This window comes from Ooceraea biroi, chromosome 5 (genome assembly GCF_003672135.1).
Source record: "Ooceraea biroi isolate clonal line C1 chromosome 5, Obir_v5.4, whole genome shotgun sequence".
In the NCBI taxonomy this organism is placed as follows: domain Eukaryota; kingdom Metazoa; phylum Arthropoda; class Insecta; order Hymenoptera; family Formicidae; genus Ooceraea; species Ooceraea biroi.
In genome coordinates, this window is record NC_039510.1 from 1,788,783 (window position 1) to 1,806,591 (window position 17,809).

General features: G+C 44.4%; 1 protein-coding gene and 1 long non-coding RNA gene across 5 annotated transcripts in view; both read left to right on the forward strand.

Annotated features, from left to right (window-relative positions):
* Positions 1-17,809, forward strand: part of LOC105279217 (teneurin-a) — a 458,941-nt gene that overhangs the window by 154,719 nt on the left and 286,413 nt on the right. For all 4 annotated transcript variants that reach the window (XM_011338851.3, XM_011338852.3, XM_011338854.3 and 1 more), the window contains exon 4: positions 4,032-4,277. In XM_011338851.3, coding sequence (XP_011337153.2) covers positions 4,043-4,277 — 235 coding nt within the window. In that variant the 5' untranslated portion in view covers positions 4,032-4,042. The remainder of the gene's footprint in view (positions 1-4,031; positions 4,278-17,809) is intronic.
* LOC105279218 lies at positions 4,284-17,661 on the forward strand. Its single transcript, XR_893897.2, has 2 exons — positions 4,284-13,363; positions 15,460-17,661. It is a non-coding gene; the product is annotated as an uncharacterized LOC105279218 (long non-coding RNA).

A 17,809-nucleotide genomic window follows, 5' to 3' on the forward strand; every position in this document is an offset into this window, starting at 1 on the left:
CACGAACACGGGGAAACTCTTAAAGCCTTTTACAGCGCGCCTCGTCTAAGACTGAATTCGTGGCCAGAAAGTCGGAGTGCCACTATATGTGCCCGAGTATGTGTGTGTGTGTAGGTATTACCGCGGGTTACACGTATACGCGTTTCCGAGGATTTTTAACCCCTTTCTAAGGGGTTACGTGCGACACCTGCGGACTGATTTATATTTACGGAGAGCGGAGAATATCGCGCGGTCGCTTCGCGCGAGTGCCGCGTCGTGAAATCCGACAAGCGTTCTCCGCGCGTTTCCCTGTGCGTTTTCCTCATGACAGGGAACCGGGAATTTTTCGTTCGTTTGATACGGTAAACGGCGCGTGGAACCCGGCGCTCGTTCGTTTTTCCAGCGGGAGTAACTCGGAATACTGACGTGGTGGAAGGAAGGCAGACAACTTTTGCGGTTGCGTTATCCGTAATGTTGTTACTTGCACAACTGGAACGAATCCTTCTGGCAATAATAAACACGTGTGACGCGTCTCAATATTAAGAACTTCCACGTCCTAATTCTCGTCCGACATCCGACATTCGGACGCAGCCAACGAATTTCCCCGAGTGCACCACATTCTCTCGTAAGATTACAATTTTTGGCACCAACTTTGCCTCGTTGGAATCCGCGGAAACATCCCGCACACATGCACACACAGCAGGGTCTTATTAACCGTGATAACTTGCACAGCGTGATAAGAGAAAGATCTTACGTAACGTTTATTCCTCTCGAGCGAGCTTTAGACGTTACTTCCGTCGTGTAAAACTTTTCCAAATTTAATCGCGACAATTTTGTAAGATTCTATTTTTGCCAATAGTCTTTACAATGAAGCGAAATGTTTCTCTCGCTAAGTGGATTGTCAAAAAATTCAACTTGACTGTTGAATTAACACGTGTGATCTTTTAAGAAAAAGCGCTTTCTTCCTCCCGCCTCCCGCCTCCCGAAGCTTTTACGTCGGACTTTTATGTTAAAGGCGGAAGTATGCGATAATAGCCGGGTCGTAGTAGCCTCGCAGTCAGCAAGTACCTGACAGCCCTCTTCGCAAAGCACTTTATATTGCACGGACCCATTATATTATCAGCCACGTGTTATAAGTTATAACAATAAGAGCTCCCCCTACGGTCTGCTTTATGTTTACGAGGGCTTGTAAAAATTTTCTATTAAAACGACGAATGTCGTTCCCAACCGTGGAATAGGCAATACGCCGCGCAATATGGAGGCACAATGCTGCACAATGCTATCTTTCCCATGCATGAAGTTTCTTCGTTACAATACACGAAAACTCATACTTTTCTGCTGTAAATAAAAATTACGTTAGTAAATTGAAGATTGGTGTCTGATCGTTTATTCACGAAACTAATCTCGCACATCGATTTATTAGAGCCCGGAATGACGTCAATCTCAGAAATGAGACTCGAACTTTTGTATTAGTAATAGCTTGCATGTAAAATGTAAAATGTTCTAAGAACGTCTGGTCTATATACAAAAGATAATGAAAAAAACTATAATGAAATGTCTATTTTATGAGCGATCTAAAGTAAGGAAGCCTTTTATAGTTGAAGATGACGTAACAGCAATTCTTAGAATAATATACTTGAGACGATAAAATAATCAAAATCATTTTGATCCTATCACTATTCATTGATTAATAACGTAACATCTGTCACCTAGAAACGAGCCCATATCTAGAGCGAATAGAGACACATTTGTCTCCTGCGAACCCACAGGACCATCAAATTGACGCGATTGATGTGGAGTGCCACTTCGCGCATCGTTGAAATTGCTTCGTTGTCGCTCAGTCAAGGATCGGGGTTATGGAAAATATCGGTTAATCACGCGAAATCACGATGAGTTGAGGGATCGTTCTTGACATCCCTCTTGCTCCGCTCGGAGAGGAGCACTCGAGTCCGCTTGCGGGTTCTTCGTTAACTCGACTCGACAGAAGTTTTTTTCTCGATTCACTTACGGTTTGACAAGTCGCCCACATTCTCGATGCACTTACTTGCGGTGCGAGAACGATGCGAAGGACCGGCAAAACAATACCCGCCGTTGGAGCACCCTCGTGTTGTGGAGGATGCGACCTGTTAGCTACGCCATTCAGGCAAGTGAGAAAAGTGGCTGCGAGAGGTGCCGCGACCGATGCATAAGGGCGCGTTACCGGGACACCCTCGGCTTATCTCTCGCCCGGCTTTGCGATGCATTGAGATTTATGTATTAACGCGACGCCAGCACCGACAACAGCCGGGATGTCTCTCCATAAATTTCACGGTTGCAAATTTCTGGGAATTCCCGCCGATATGCCGTGTCCTGGTCATGAACCGCCGTCGCGCCATCCTCCCCCGCTAACCCCTTGATCTGGAATTACGGAGGGATAAAGCGCGTCATTCTGCCGGCGCGGCTGTCTGCATTTAATGGTGCTCGCCGCAAGTATCGTCGGCCACGGCCGTCGGATTTTTACAGCGCCAAGAATGTTATTTATCGAATACAAAGAGAGAAAGAGAGGGAATTATAAATTTGTGACGTGTGCATTACAGCCATAATTGTACTTTTACAAAATCGATCTGGCACGCTTTGTTTGCCATATATACAGAATTTAATTTACTTCCATCTCACTCAATTTTCATACAATATTTGCCGAGCAAATTCCCTAACCAATTTTGTTGGATACAGCCATCGGTAAACGGTCGTATTTATTTTCTTTTATTGAAACGGAATCAGTTCATGAGATTGTTTTTTTTGCCAGATTCGTGCGAATATCACTTCGCCCCGTTGAAAAGTTCACAATTATTATTATTATGTCCTATTAATCGCGCGAGTGCGATGCTAGCTGGCCGACCAATAATGACAGTGGATTAGCCGCGGATGAATTAATACCGCTCTTCGAAGACGTAACCGAAAACGTAACACGGCCGTCCCTTTCGTGATACCAGTCCTAAACTGAAATTTCACAGTCCAGGGAACAGTGAGTGATCTTAAGACATCACTGTTCGGTTCTCCCTCGGAGCATCAATCAGCGGTCCCCGCAATCAAGGGAGAGTAACGGCAAGCGAGGACGTCTCCATGGGAATTTCGAGAGGCATCCACCACTCAATTATCTGCCACCATACACATTCGAGATCTTATCGATCTACGAAGGTCTCTATTCGAGAGAAGGGTCAACAAGAAAATTCTGCGAAAGCTTGGGTTCACTTTTACTTCCGTTTAACCGGATATAAACCGAGAAAATACGATAAATAATGATAAATAAATGAAAATAATTATTATAGTGCTATAATAACAAATCAACTTATTATCCAAATCAGAAGCCGAATTATTAAAAAAATAAAAATAGTTAAATAGTTATTAATTAATAGAAAAATACAGACGATGCACATTTTCACAAGCAACATTATCACTTTCGGTTTCATCCATTTTCACATAATTTTTTGTGGACATGTACGTCAAAAACGGAAAAATATCTATTACTCCTTTACATATTAGACCTGACAGTGCATATTAACGCCTGTCTCGTGGTCCAGACGTAAACAAGCCTGTCAGCGACCAAGCCGGGATTATCTGCCGTTGAATATCAGCAAATGTCGAGTATGCAATTCGATTTCGTTTGGCCCTGAATGATTCCGAGCAACGGTCGTGAATGCCTAATGAGCCACTGTTGTTCGACATTGACGTACTACAATCGACGTTTCGCGTAATGGCATCATTGTTATCCCATGCAACAATTTTCGTGTCACGTGCCATTCCCGCACAGATCTTAAGGTTCTCCAACGCACGGGAAGACACACTAAAAGCTCCACGATTTAAAACGCTCTTTTTCCCTTTCGGCCATAACCACCTCGGAAATCGGAAATCTACTTCAGCATCCTCCGGAGATTCATCTCAGCTCGTAAAAATGAAGCGTTCCGCACGCGATGGGATCTAAAGAAACGTTTAATCTCGACGCTTCGCTTCTACAACGCTCTAAAAGGACCGTTATCATTAGTGTTACATAAATTCCCGTTCCCTCGTTGCAGATGCTGCAGTGATGGACAGCGAGGGCACGTTAGGCCGTGGTCATTCAAATGGGGGCCGTGGGCTGCGCCGTCAGCGGTCCCTGGAATGGAGAGAACGGCGCGGTTACGGTGCTGGTGCCCAATCCAGCAGCGACGATGAAGATAATGCACGCCATGCGGTGGGGCCCGTCTCGAGTTCGTCCGGCACGAGAGGGGCCCGTAGTCCCGGCCAAGTCTTCGCCTCCATCCTGGCGCAACAATACGGCAGTACGTGGCAATCCTTTTTGCTTCTACATTTCTGAGATATTTCTAGCTCATTTGCTATCTTCGAGGCACACGTTTTCTTGAGAAAAGAATGGGTTTTCAGGGAAATATGTACGCGTTATTCGTGTGTCAATCGCAGCAATAAAGCATTACTATTTTTATTGTTGCTCCTTTGTTAGTTTCAAACTTTTATTGCAAAATATATATATATATACTATATATACTATATATAAAAACAAGGCCACCGAATAAGCTGACTGGAGAATGGACTTGTTACATGTTGTACGTTTACATTCGGTACACGTTATAAATCTGCCATCAAGTCCCGTGTTTGTTACGTACAATAACGATACACGTGTATATTTGCTCGAATGCTCGAATCTGCGCCGAAAACGTGATTCTGCTGATCTCTGCTGTTGATTTTTTATCGGGGACTGATCGATGATTGATCTCGTTTTCATCGAATCGAGCGAGTCCAGTGATGACGTACATTATGATATTTGTCCAAGCGTAATGATTTTTCGATTGGAAGATGCAATTTTAACGTGATGACACGCCCTATAACATGTTTCGCCATGCCAATAGAGAGTAGGTATCTTTATTTAACGTTTAACGTCATTTATAAACATGGCATGTAAATCGGTGTAATTAGTTTTATAACAGGTACGTGCGCAGATTATAGATTTTCACTTGATAATAATAATAAATAAAAAATGCTGCGTCAATGCTGATGCGAAGGCAAATATTGCTCCCTTGGACACCGGAAGCATCCAGCGAAATAATAATTGATCTCGTTACGTGAAAGCAGCCTTGGTATTCCACTTGTCCCGGTAAGCACAACGAGCCGATGTAACGATCCGCTTCTCGGCGAGTATCTGCAATTGGATTGTTTTACATTCGACTATTCCGAGTCTCAATTTAAAGGAGAATTAACGAGGAAAATCTCGAAACTTAATGAGACAGAATCGCGTATTTCGATGTCGACATCGCGATGCCAGCATCGCGGAAACCCGATCGCCAGCGAATTCTGCACGTCGATGAAACGCAACGTGTAAATGACGAGGGAAACGTATCCGATCAACTATCCCGTTATTAAGTCCGATTGCGTGGCGTGACTTTTGCTAACTGCTTTAATTGCGGCGCGTCAGACCAAAGTTGCTCTCTGTCTCTTTGCCTCTCTCTCTCTCTCTCTCTCTTTCTCTTTTTCTCTTCTATTTGATCCGGTATACCAATAACCAAGTTTTACGTACCTCGTTCATCATATTCCATCAAACACCCGGGAGCTCGCCTATTCAGTCCGCCTTCCCTTAATCTCGCCTCGGCTTTCCACCAAACGCGTAGATTAAAGGATTTACGAAATTAGTTTTACTTCCTCGCGTCGTCTACAAGCACAGTGCCGGATATTACGTTCGAAGACCAAAATCAAGATCGCCGTGCACGGGCACGGCGAATCTCCTTCTAATATAATACCTGATATAATAGGAGGCTCGGCACTTTGAAAAGTAAAGCCTCGCGAACAATAATTTTCCTAAACGCTCACGAAAATAAGGTCGAAACACTACGAGGCTGTCTCGTAGATTCGATCACATTAACCATCGTGCAACCAATCCAGCGCAAATATTCATAGCTCCAAATGTAGCGGACTCATTCTCAAAAATTAATGCAATAAGCAGAGATATAATACATTATTTCGTACGATACTCCCTAATCCACCCTCTCTGATCTCTCAATTCTCTGTATTTCTTTCGTCATCTCCCCCAGCGCCAGCTTGCCACGAACGTTTCATCGATTCGTCTTGAGACCGAACAAAGTAGGGAACGTTGCGCGCATCGACGATAGGGACGAACTCAATTAATACCGATACTCCGGTTTATACTATGTTCCTTGCTTGCGGTATCAAATGAGAGAGCAAAGAGAGACAGAGGGAAGAAGAGAGAAGGAGACACACACACAAAATCTCCAGCAGCCCAGCTCACGTCTGTCTGCATTTGTTCCAATTCACTTGCCGCCGATTACCGCGCTGCCTCTCCGGGTCCACCTCGCTCGTTCCCCGATCCTACGTCGCCGTCGTCCTCTCTACCCCATTTTCATCCCTATTCTCCCATTTCCTCCGACCCCTGTCTGCACCCGAACCGCGCCCCTCGAACCCATCCACCGGCCGACTCGATGGGCACGGCGCAGTGTCACGTAACCGCACTCGAAATGTATCGAAAGAGGCGACGTACCGACAACATAACGACTCGCCTTTACTCGGCCGCGGCTACTCCCGCACGCTTGTGTCCGCATTCCGTTTTCGCTCGCAGCCGTCCATTCGATACGCACTTTACTGCATGAATCGATATTGCGTGGCTCCCCGCGACACAACACCATCCGCGAACGTTTCCCGTCTTTGAATTTGATTGCGAGCGCAAATGTGAGAGTGACCGCGCGGACTTGGTTCATTTGCTATGATTAATGACGGGAAAACGAGACCTCATTCGCAATTATATGAATTCCACGGAAATTTTGATCGTTTCCGCGACGGCAAAACTTCGTCAGAGTGATAATTGACCATCGCGAAATTAATCTGACAATTGCAATTAAAGCTGCCTCACGCGCAAAGATCGATACGATACATCGTGATGAGCGATCGGTGTTCCGACACAACGTTATCCAAATTGCATTCGCATTTCACCCTCTTCACGCAAGCTCGCTGACGGGGATACATATGTCGCATCATTATCATCTCTATGATATAAGGGAAAGAGATCGGGTTCTTTTGCGTGGCTTCTCTTAGTTCCGATCGAAATACGTATTATGGGCTGTCGGTCCGTCGGAGGAAAAGTACCGTCTCTTTATTAATGATATCCGATATGTCACATTACAAGAGGGCCCAAGCGCCGATATAGATAGCGGCTCTTAATCTCCGTCTGTGCAGTCATCAATACATTGATGTCCGCGAGGGTGGTCTCTCTCCTCTCCCTCTCTCTCTCTCTGTCTCCAAGCTCCAACTTGGATCAAGCCTTCCCAGACATTATATTGTCAGCTCATTACACCGGCAACGGTTCATGTCACGCTTTACTACCCCCCATGAAAACGTTGCTCTTCGAAATGATGGTGTGTGTGTGTGTGTGTACAGAAATCCCCCGTGTACAGCACAACAAGTATCGTATACATGAAACATTTTACGCGTGTATCCTCGTCCGCACCCTCTCTTCTCTCCTCTTTTCCCCTCAAGAGATTACACAAATTGATAATTCGATATGGCGAAATATAAATACAATAGCTGTTTCCGGGATTATTACGCGAGTGCACGCCTACCTGTTTATCGCGTCGTTCCATTTGCGTTAATCAAATATTGTTTATACGTTATTCAGCGCGTGGATATTGATACATTGACTCATACGTGTCTATTGTTCCATATTTCGCCTTTTCCCGTGATAAATTCTAAAATCGATGCACCCCAGTGAATCAGTCGGGAGCGGGGGCACGCTTGCGCCACTGCGGGTACAACGAGAGTGCATTATGAGTCTCTTGGATCTCGCAATCGTACGCTTACGTGCATCACGTTGTCATTATCGATTTATATTTGCGTCAAATACATTTACGGATCGCTCTGGTCGCGCCTCGTTACGTTTCCGGCGACTGGTCGAATCGAGGCGTCACGACTGAAATAAATACTAAATAACACAAAACCGGCGCGGATTCCGTGGCGCGTGTACTCCGTATTTAATAGCAGCGGGTAGCAAGAACTAAAAGCCGATCGTGGCTTGCGAGGGCTGAGATCTGAGATCTTCCAACCACGCCTGAGCCTCTCCATCTGGCCTCTGAGCGTTTTCGAGTTACTACATACCACGGACTCGATGTATTCTCAAGGATTTCAGAAGACGGGGTTAAGCCAGGGATAAATTTTTAATGGTCAGATGGAAGTTCCGGCTTCGCGGAGTAATCGTGTGGTACACGCGAGATATCGGATAGAGGGATTAGCGTGAGTTTGGAATTCACGGAGATATAACCGAGCAGAGCTCTCTGCAGCTCTCGGAGCGCGACGCGGCGCCTCGGCGAACTCGTGATTTCTTCATCGCCCGCGCCTTGGGACGACGTTATTCTGTTTGCATGCATTATACAGGGAAGGCGCAGGGAAACAGATCGACGAGAACGCTCGCGAGTCCTTGGCTCACTTTTCGCTCTCGTAATTTCAAGGGAGAAATAAATCGAGACGGAATCAAGTCGACGTTATTAATTTCGCAAGCGAACGGTTGCTATCTGCGCGCAAACGTTATTAGGAGTTTTAGGTACGGGCAAAGATTACATAACGGAATCCTTGCTCGAGTGTAATGTCATATATGTGGGAGTTGGAAACTCCAAGACGCTAACGTACGGGATTAGATATCTGGAGTTCACATGGCGGCGGGCCGGGGAAATGGGTTAAAGCAACAGTCATTAGAAGGTAATGCGAAAGTTTCGCCGAGAAAGAAAGCAACAGTCTACCGTTCCCACTTATTCTATCACGCGACAGACTTGCACGTATGTGAGGAGCGGCGTCGTGGCTGTCGGAAGGAAATGAATAATTTGAAGATGTCGGATCGCATGATTGAAATTCACATGTCTGGGAATCGCTTTGAACGTCAAATTACGAGGGGGAGGAGAGGAGGGGGGAGGTGGCGGCTCTCTCCCCCTTCGGGCGATCGCGTGAATAATTGCGTTACAGACAGTCAATCCATTTAAATCACTCTATTGCCGACAAATGGTTCATTAAAATGCAGCGGATCGAATTCCTGTCGCGTCGATTGCGTAACGCGCGCGCGTAACAGGAATATCCCGATAAATTCTAATAAATCTCGTCGATGAACTTGTCGGCGGTGGGGGTGGATCGCGTTTGTATACAAAACTAAGTCTGCATTAAACATCACAGAGAGCTTTTTCGCGTGCATTTGCATCCGTTAATACATGAAATTTTATTTTTTCCAAAGTTACGCGCGCGATCCATCATAGAAGAAAATACATCAAAAAACTCGCTGACCCATTCACAATTTATTAAAAGATAAAATCACATTCCTTCTGCATAAAAGACAGAAAATTAACACACTTGTTGAACTTGTTGACATAAACAGAATTCGTCATTAATTTTCCTATAATGTATATTTCAATTTTAATTTAAGCTCGTTAAAACTACACGTTTTCAGTCTCTGCTTTCGACATTGATCAGGCGTTTTCAGGCTGGGCACGTGGTTACAAATGCCCTTCGCCACCATGTTCTTCTGAACACGTCACGGTATAATTAATGTCACTCATAACGGCCTTACGTTGCGAAACCCTATGCATGTAACTTGATACCGTGTTGTACAAAGTGTTAACATTACGCGGCCGGAGTTTCTGCGCGCGCGCACAATATTCACATAACATAGAACCAAGATTAAAGAGGTACGTAAGATAGGCCTACAAGACCGTAAGTACCAGGACACAGGCCCGTGTGCTTGACTGAATGTTCTCGCTCTATATCCCGCACCGGGCGCCACCGCAACACGGTCCGGCATGCTGCGCCAGTACATATGTACCCATATACATTACCAATAAATTTTCGCACAAATCCCTCCGCCACTTCCTGACCTCCTATCATGCAATAACAGTACCTGTTGTCTCGTCCTTAACACCACCGTCACGTGGAGCGTATAATTACAACGCGCTAAACGACATCGCGATTATTCACGTAAGCGCGATGTCCGCTTAGAACATTTAACGCTAATGTCAATGCTACGTAGCAATTATGTAGTGAGATCGATCGATTGCGTAGTAGATTGCGTTGCTGGAGGGCGAAGTGGACCAGCCAGCGTCTGATCGCGCCACGACGCGTTCAAGAAACTGTTAGCATATGCACAATCGTACACATAAAAAATAATCTGTCACTGTCAAGTGTAATCTACTAGATCACGATTAGTTTGTTAGGAAATTTAATTTTTCAATAAATCGTTTGTTATCGATAGCGATGTACATACATATTATTCCGAAAATTTTGAGATCGTGCAGACATCGACATCCGACGTATGAAATTAGAATAAAAAAATATTCCGACGAGATTATGATAAAATGGAAGTAACGTTATACAAGGTTTAGCCCTCGCTCCCGACGCAACAGCCAAATTACTGACTACACACAAATTACGAACTGGATACGTATCTCCTCTTACCAACTCCTTTTCCTCCTACGCTGCCGTGCTTGATCATAGAGCTCGTTTCAGGATTACGCGTACCGACGGGCGACCTGGGCCGTAAATATCGCTCTCGTTTTACGTGGATGCGGCTTCTCATCGGCAAAACAAACACGCCCGAGGTAAAGTTACCCTAACGAGGGAAATCGTGGCCCTTGATCTACTGAAAATGATGTTTTCCTGTGCTTATTATTACCCCGCGTAATCAAGTCGCTTCCAATTCAGTTTGACAGAAGAATCGCGACATGTACGACACACATATGTATATATAAATATATATACACACGCACACATATCCGCAGTGCTCGTTATCGCGAGCATTGAATGTTTTAACGGTCGTGAATCGCTGCTGCACGCGCACAGTCGTCCGCAATCGTGTTTTTACGTGACAGTAACAACCAGAAGCGAAACCGGTACGGTTTCCCTCCGCGAAGATAATAATTATGTCGGGATATTACATTTACTATGTATACGATTTGACATTTACAGAGCGATCACTGGGTGACCCTAACAGTTTAGCTACTGACACAGTTCGACGGCATAATAACGAATACTACCTAACACTATCGCGCACTCAGTTACAAGAGAAACCGAGATAGAGTGTCAAACACCGCTGCAAGCAATTAATAATAGCTACGATCTATATACGTGATTTAATGAAACGCGTTATTACGTTCTGGGATCCAATGCAAATATCTAAATGTCCATCCGCAAATCGACCCTGACGAAACTACGAATCGAGCAAGAGAAATGCGCGATACCTAATATCCGAGATTGCTTATACGCGCCGAATATAAAATATAAAATTATGAATCGCGCGAAGCCTCTATAAATGGGACTCAAACATCTTTCTCGTAAAACGCAAAAAATGCTCATTCTTTCCCGCCACTTTAGTTGATTATCCGATCGTCGATTAGACGCGCACGCAAAGATTGGCGGCAAAGTTTCGCCCGCGGTGAGCTGCTCTGCCACTCTGCCGCGTCCGATACTCGCGGGTAAACGCCGTCGATGAAGAAAGGAAAGAAAAAAGAGAGGGTAGGTAGGTAGATAGGTGGGTGGAAAACCAGCGTGGCACCCGATACCGGCTTTCTCATTATTTTAAGTGACTTCAGAGGCAGCGGCAGCGTGTATATGCGCACCATATATCACCACTTGCCACTCAGCCCTGCAGTATCGTATAATCGAGTTGTCAGGCAAACTACCCCTTACGGAGAATGGGTCTACTATCGTTGTCGCCGCCGCAGACGCCACCGACGCCATAGTAGTCGCCTAATGCACGCGTTATTACGTTACGCGCATTTAAAACTCCCCTCCTATTAGCAGTTTGCCATCCTCTGTTGTCTGGATCGAATCCAAGGAAGATGCCGGCGCAACCAGACGACGACGCGCAGGTGCAGCTTAGTCGGGTGGTCGGATTTAATGCTGGGAAAACTGTCGCGAGTCATCGTCACGGTAGCGATTTTAGAAAGTCTTCGAAAGCTGCGCTGATGACGCACGTCGCTTTTGCAATGTTTCTCGTTACGAGTAATTATGTCACCAAGCGAAGAGAAGAGAGAACAGCATGTATCACCATCCTCGAGAATATTTGCTGATCTGTATGCAATCCAACTTGTTAAACATTAATTAACGACCTGTTTAACATCAACGTTCCGAGTCGCGAGACACAAGCACGTTTCGGCGACGCACGAGTCGGTGAATCGATATCAGCGTGACGATTATCTGGACCGTTGCTACGCTTTAATCGAGATATTCAATCGCGACGATACACCGTCCGCCCGTACGTGCGGGCAAATTGTTTCCAGCTGCAAGTCCACTGATATCGTCCGTCGCATCGTCATCCCCCATTACTCGTGAGTCGGTTTGTCACTTATAGCCGCCGTGCCCACTTGTGCGGTCGCATACCTCGTCAGACGCATAAGCAGCACTTCTGTTATTGCGTCCGCTTTGATGTCAAGCCAGTCCTTCGAATACTGAATTAATTCCTGAAACGGTACACACTGCATCGGGGCGTTTAACCGCTGCTGGCGCTGATTGTTTAAAGGCGGACACAATTATATCGAGATAATTTTACGACGTTTAACGTGCATTACCGTGCACCGTCCAAATGGATTCCGGTGCGCCGGAACCTCGCGAGTACCGAGCGAATGTTGCGCGGCATCGAAATATGTACCTCGAGTGTGTCTGCGCTACTATTTTGCCCGGGTATCGTTGCACGGGGGAAAAAAGGGAGAAAGAAATATAAATCGCTTCCTAGAACGAGAACACTCCAGAGGCCCGAGAAATCCGAGCGAAAAGCCGATAAACCATGCTGGTTTTAATGAACTTTCATTTTTCCGCGCGAACCTTTGGGAATACAGGTATAACAATTTTATTTTCGCGTAAAAGGGATGCCGAGATCGAGTTGGAACGTCGTCGTTTATTACTTTCGTTTCGCGAATCTATTTGTAGATTCATAAAGGGCCGGACTACGGTTTTCTCGGTTATATATTAAACACCGGCGAAATGTTTCATTAATAAAACCGTAGCGCGCAAGATCGCTCGATGACGACGCGTTAAATGAAATAATGGACGCATCAGATTTTTGCGATATGCGAATCGCGATCGGTGCTCTCTACAATGTCGTACATATTAGTCGTACAATTTTACTTTGCACGCACACGGAGTTCGATTTTTATCCCGCAGATTCATCCGGTAAAGCAAAGATACCGTGCGATCCGCTCTCGGCAAACCTCAGTGCAAAATATTGCAGCGCGGGGCCCTTCGCATTGGAATAATAACAACGCGAACCGCACATCCATATTCGTTTTGCGGGAATATGGGCTGAGCCTACCTAGCGTAACTCGTGCGCGGGGTCACTTAATAATGCAGATGGAGAATGCCCCTAGTCCCGGAACCACCATGTGTAAGTCATGATTAATATTTCAGTTGTCGACCAAGAGGTTGAGGGCGAACGGGGGAGGAAGGACGGGGGAGGACCGGGAGGAGGACGACCGGTGGGGGCCGCGGGGACGTCCGGAGTGCGAGGGTACCGACGGAAGGCTTGACCATCGCGAAAGCGCACGAGGTGCGCGCGAAGGTTTCGTTGTCCGGCGTGTTGTTAATTATTCGCAAAGGAAATTAATGTGCTCCTTGCAATAATTTACACCGACCGCGGGATGAATGGCGGCCAGACGGAATTATTCACGCTTCGCGGATCATAATTTCGGCCGGTGAGGTTTTAACGTCTCTCGCGCGGAGATAACCGGGAACGTCGACGGTTATTACCGACAATATCTATCTACGAGAGGAGCGGTCACCTTATATGCATCCGATGTGAGGAAAACGCGCAAGCGACCCGCAAACGAAAGTCCTCTAGAGAAGGAAAGAGAGAGAGAGAAGGAAAAAAAAGAGAAAGGGAAAAGAGAGAGATTAATGCAGAATGCGCATGTATCAGATTCAACGCACGCAGATGTACCGTTCGTCGTGTCGTTCTGCGAAAGATTATTAGATATTTTAAGCTGTTATATATTCGGCTCGCACACGAGGACGCGCACGGACGGATAAGTGCGCACATGCGCTTCTCGTCGGAATTTCGTTAATCGTTACGACGTCGCTAGACTAAATATACGGACAGCCGATATCAAACTTATCGATGACGGTAATTTAATTTTGCTCCTGACGGAATATCTGTCGCAAGATATTCCGTCGTGTCACGCTTTTAATATGCCCGACATGTCAATGTATGCGCACGGTATGTCGGTCACATTTAACACGAGTTAGCGGGATCGGTATATTAATATGCCTACTACATTAAATAACGTATATTGAAGCCAATCGATAGCTCGCAACGAGACCAATTCACCAGTTACTTCGTGACGTGGAAATGAAAAATGAATGTTTCTATACATTATGATGATAATAAAATAATTATGATGATAATAAAATAAATTCTCTATAGCACAGGATTTGATAGAAGGTAATGTAGAAAATTTTAGCGAAATTTACGCAACCGACTGTCAAAGCAGAGCATCAAGGTAGGCTCTGCGGCAAAAAGCGGTAGACCGCAAGTAGTCGGGAACGTAATGAATTTACAGCGGTCGCTCTTTAACAATGCGCATCTTGCTATCGCGCCGCTGTTTCGCCGCTAACGATAACCCGGTAAAATACGTCCCAGCGCTTGGCGTTTCCGCAATGTAGTACTTGAGGTGTAGATTTTCTAATCTGTCTGACACATTGCTTGCTGTCAGAAAGAACCCGAGATTGTTTCAACTCTGAAAATAGAAGATTATACTACATGTGATTTAAATGATTCTGTACAGTTCTCTCTCTTTCTTTCTCTAATGATTTTCAAAATATTCAGTAAGTCCATAATTAAAAAGACCATTCTTTTATCATTATATTCATTCGAATTATCATGTTTCAGTAAATCAGTAAAATTTGAAATATTATTTTTTAATGCTAGCTATTGTGCGTAGTCCCGCAAATCGATTAAATCGCGGACGGTTAACTTTGAAAACGCATGCGAGAGAAGCGTCCGCAGGAAAAATATATATTTTCATATACGATGTTTTGATTACTTAAGCTATATGTGATAATATTGTTTTAAATGCATATTAAGTGAATCCAGTGTGTATATGAACAACACCGATTTATTTCCTGCGGGAGATATATCAATTTGAATCAACAGCTTAACGTAGTATACATTTATTAGATATATATGTATACTTAATCTCAATGTTGATATTCCACCGATTCGCAATAATATAAGCGACCAATTTTTAATTAATTAATTAATTATGCTTTCGATAATGTCGTTACGCACATGTAATATAAATATTAACAACGTTACGAAAGAAACACGTTCCCTTCATTGCTAATATCGCGTATTAACTAAACTATCTCGGCGAACATTTACGTAGCCTTCCTCCCTCTGCATTTTATAACACGAAAAATGTTCATTTATTATTATTGGATCGTTACACCATCTGTTCATTATAATTCTTGTTTACGTTCAAGCAGGCTACTCTGTCTTCGATGAAATAACGGCAGGCAAGGAGGAAGAACGAAAAAAGAACGCGCGGAGGGAAACTCGTGATGGAAAGTTTCAAGCTAGGGGATCTCTCTTACCGATGGTATGCTATTCCGCGCCAACGTCGTCAATAACGGAAGATATCGATATGTAATTCCTAGTTTGGAGGATGATGAGAAAAGTTCTCGTGCTGCCCGCCCGTCTACCCGCGCGCGCGTTCATAAAATATATAACGGATGTACTATTCATTACTGTCGAACGGGGGACTCGACGCAGTGGCCAGTCGTACGAGAAAAACAAAACGTTAAGTAGATGAGACTACTGCAGGGAACATTGAACTTCGAACCCTCGTCCTCATCGTCGTTGTCGTAGTCGTCGTCGACGACGAGTACGACTCTATTTTCTATAAGCGGAATGAGAAACGAGACGCGCGATATTAAACTTTGCCGTGTTCCTTGCGAGCGATTGATAGTTAAGTCTCGTGTCATTCTCCATTTATTGTTGCCAATGCGGACGGCTCAATCACTGCAAGTATTACATATCTCGTCGATTTGATCGAATTAAGATGTTCTTGCCCGCTAATGTAGACTGTTCATCAATATGCTGATGAAAAATAAAATTTTGTTGTAAAAGTATATCCACCTGATCGCTCACACATACACACACTGGATATAGTATACATGTATTGAATCGCATGTCAGTAGTCTGATTTTTGATCAAATATGAAGATGAAAGGGAATGGTTTGGGTAACCTAAATGCAACGGTTTTATTTAATATCCACAGTATCTCTCGCGTGATTGGTTATTTTGGATCAACACTTTCGTTTGGGAAATCCGTTTATTGGAAAATCCGCAATTACTTATTACACAACCCAATATTTGACTGCATTCACCTAATGCATATGTATGCGTCTAACACTGGACAGAAAAGAGAATTGAGAAAGAAGAGGTCAGCTAGTTGATGGAAAGTGACAAGTTAACGGGTAGGCGCGTAATACATGAGAAAGAATTGATGGGCTGTCAGCCACAGATTCCAATCGCGCGTACATAGTCGTTCGCATCTTTTTCGCCGATGGTTCAAAGGCGAAAAATTGCGTATGTTCCTCGATCGCCCCAAGCTCCCAGACAAATACAGAGTTTCTCCTTTGCTGGTGTTCGTAACATGCAAACCAGACCCCGCCATTCTTTGATAGTGTACAGAAAGAATCTACTACCACCTTCGTGCCTCTCTTCCGCCTGAATGAAGCGCCGTTTAATGCGGAAATTGTACTGCACGCTACTTTCGTCGTAGAATCCTCATTTCTCTCTCTCTTTCTCTCTCTCTCTCTCTCTTTCTCTTTCCATATTTTTCATACCAAATTACGATCATGAAGCTTTAACGAGCAGCGTAAGATAATAAGCGGTTCAGAAAACAACTACGATGTGTTTCAATTATTTACCGCGGCGTCTCGATTTAGAACTCGCCTACTGGAAACTTCAGAGCGATAGCAATTCTAGCAGTTACACGTGTTGCTTTGATTCCCGCGACTGATCGCAGACCAAAATCGCTGCAATCGTTTTTCCGACAACCCGCGGAGTTCCGCAGGTTACGCGTCTCTCTTTTTCCCGTTTCAGTGGTAAAGCGTTGCTGATGACAACCGGTTGTGAGCCAACGTTTAATTCTTCTAGATCGCTTGAACGCGAAATGACGTATTAAATTTTATGCGTTAACGTTGTGCGTACCATTTTGTACAATGTCATCCACCGGCAGTCAAAATTGCTCATTACGATAAAGCTTGGGGTGCCTTTTTATCAAATATCATCGCGTTAATTGCGCTACACACGCGAGTGACATCGGAAATTTTTCATAATTCAACGTTGTCACGTTGAAAATATCTCGGGCGCGGTAAAAACGTCACGTATTCAATCCCATTGCATTTATCATACACATATATATGTATGTATTACATAACAGTTACACTTGGCAACTCCAGATTTCTCCTTTAATTCATTTTATCTATATATATTTCTTTAATATTTCATTACATTTATTTTATTATATTTATAATATTTATTTTTCGATACGTTATTTCCACATACAAGATAATACGATTAACGTCGCGAGTTGATTCTACGTGTGAGCAGAGTGACTGATCGCCGCAGCTTACACGCACGGTCGTACTCCTACAACGCGAATTTAAAAGAAAAAAAAAGGAAGAAGAAGAAATACTCTTTACTATCAGCGGACGTTATTAAAATTCCACGGAGAATCATAAAACTATTTGGAATTTCATTTAAACGCGTACAAGCATCCGTATCGATAAAATCACAATAGCCCGCCGTGCTACAATACCTAGCTGT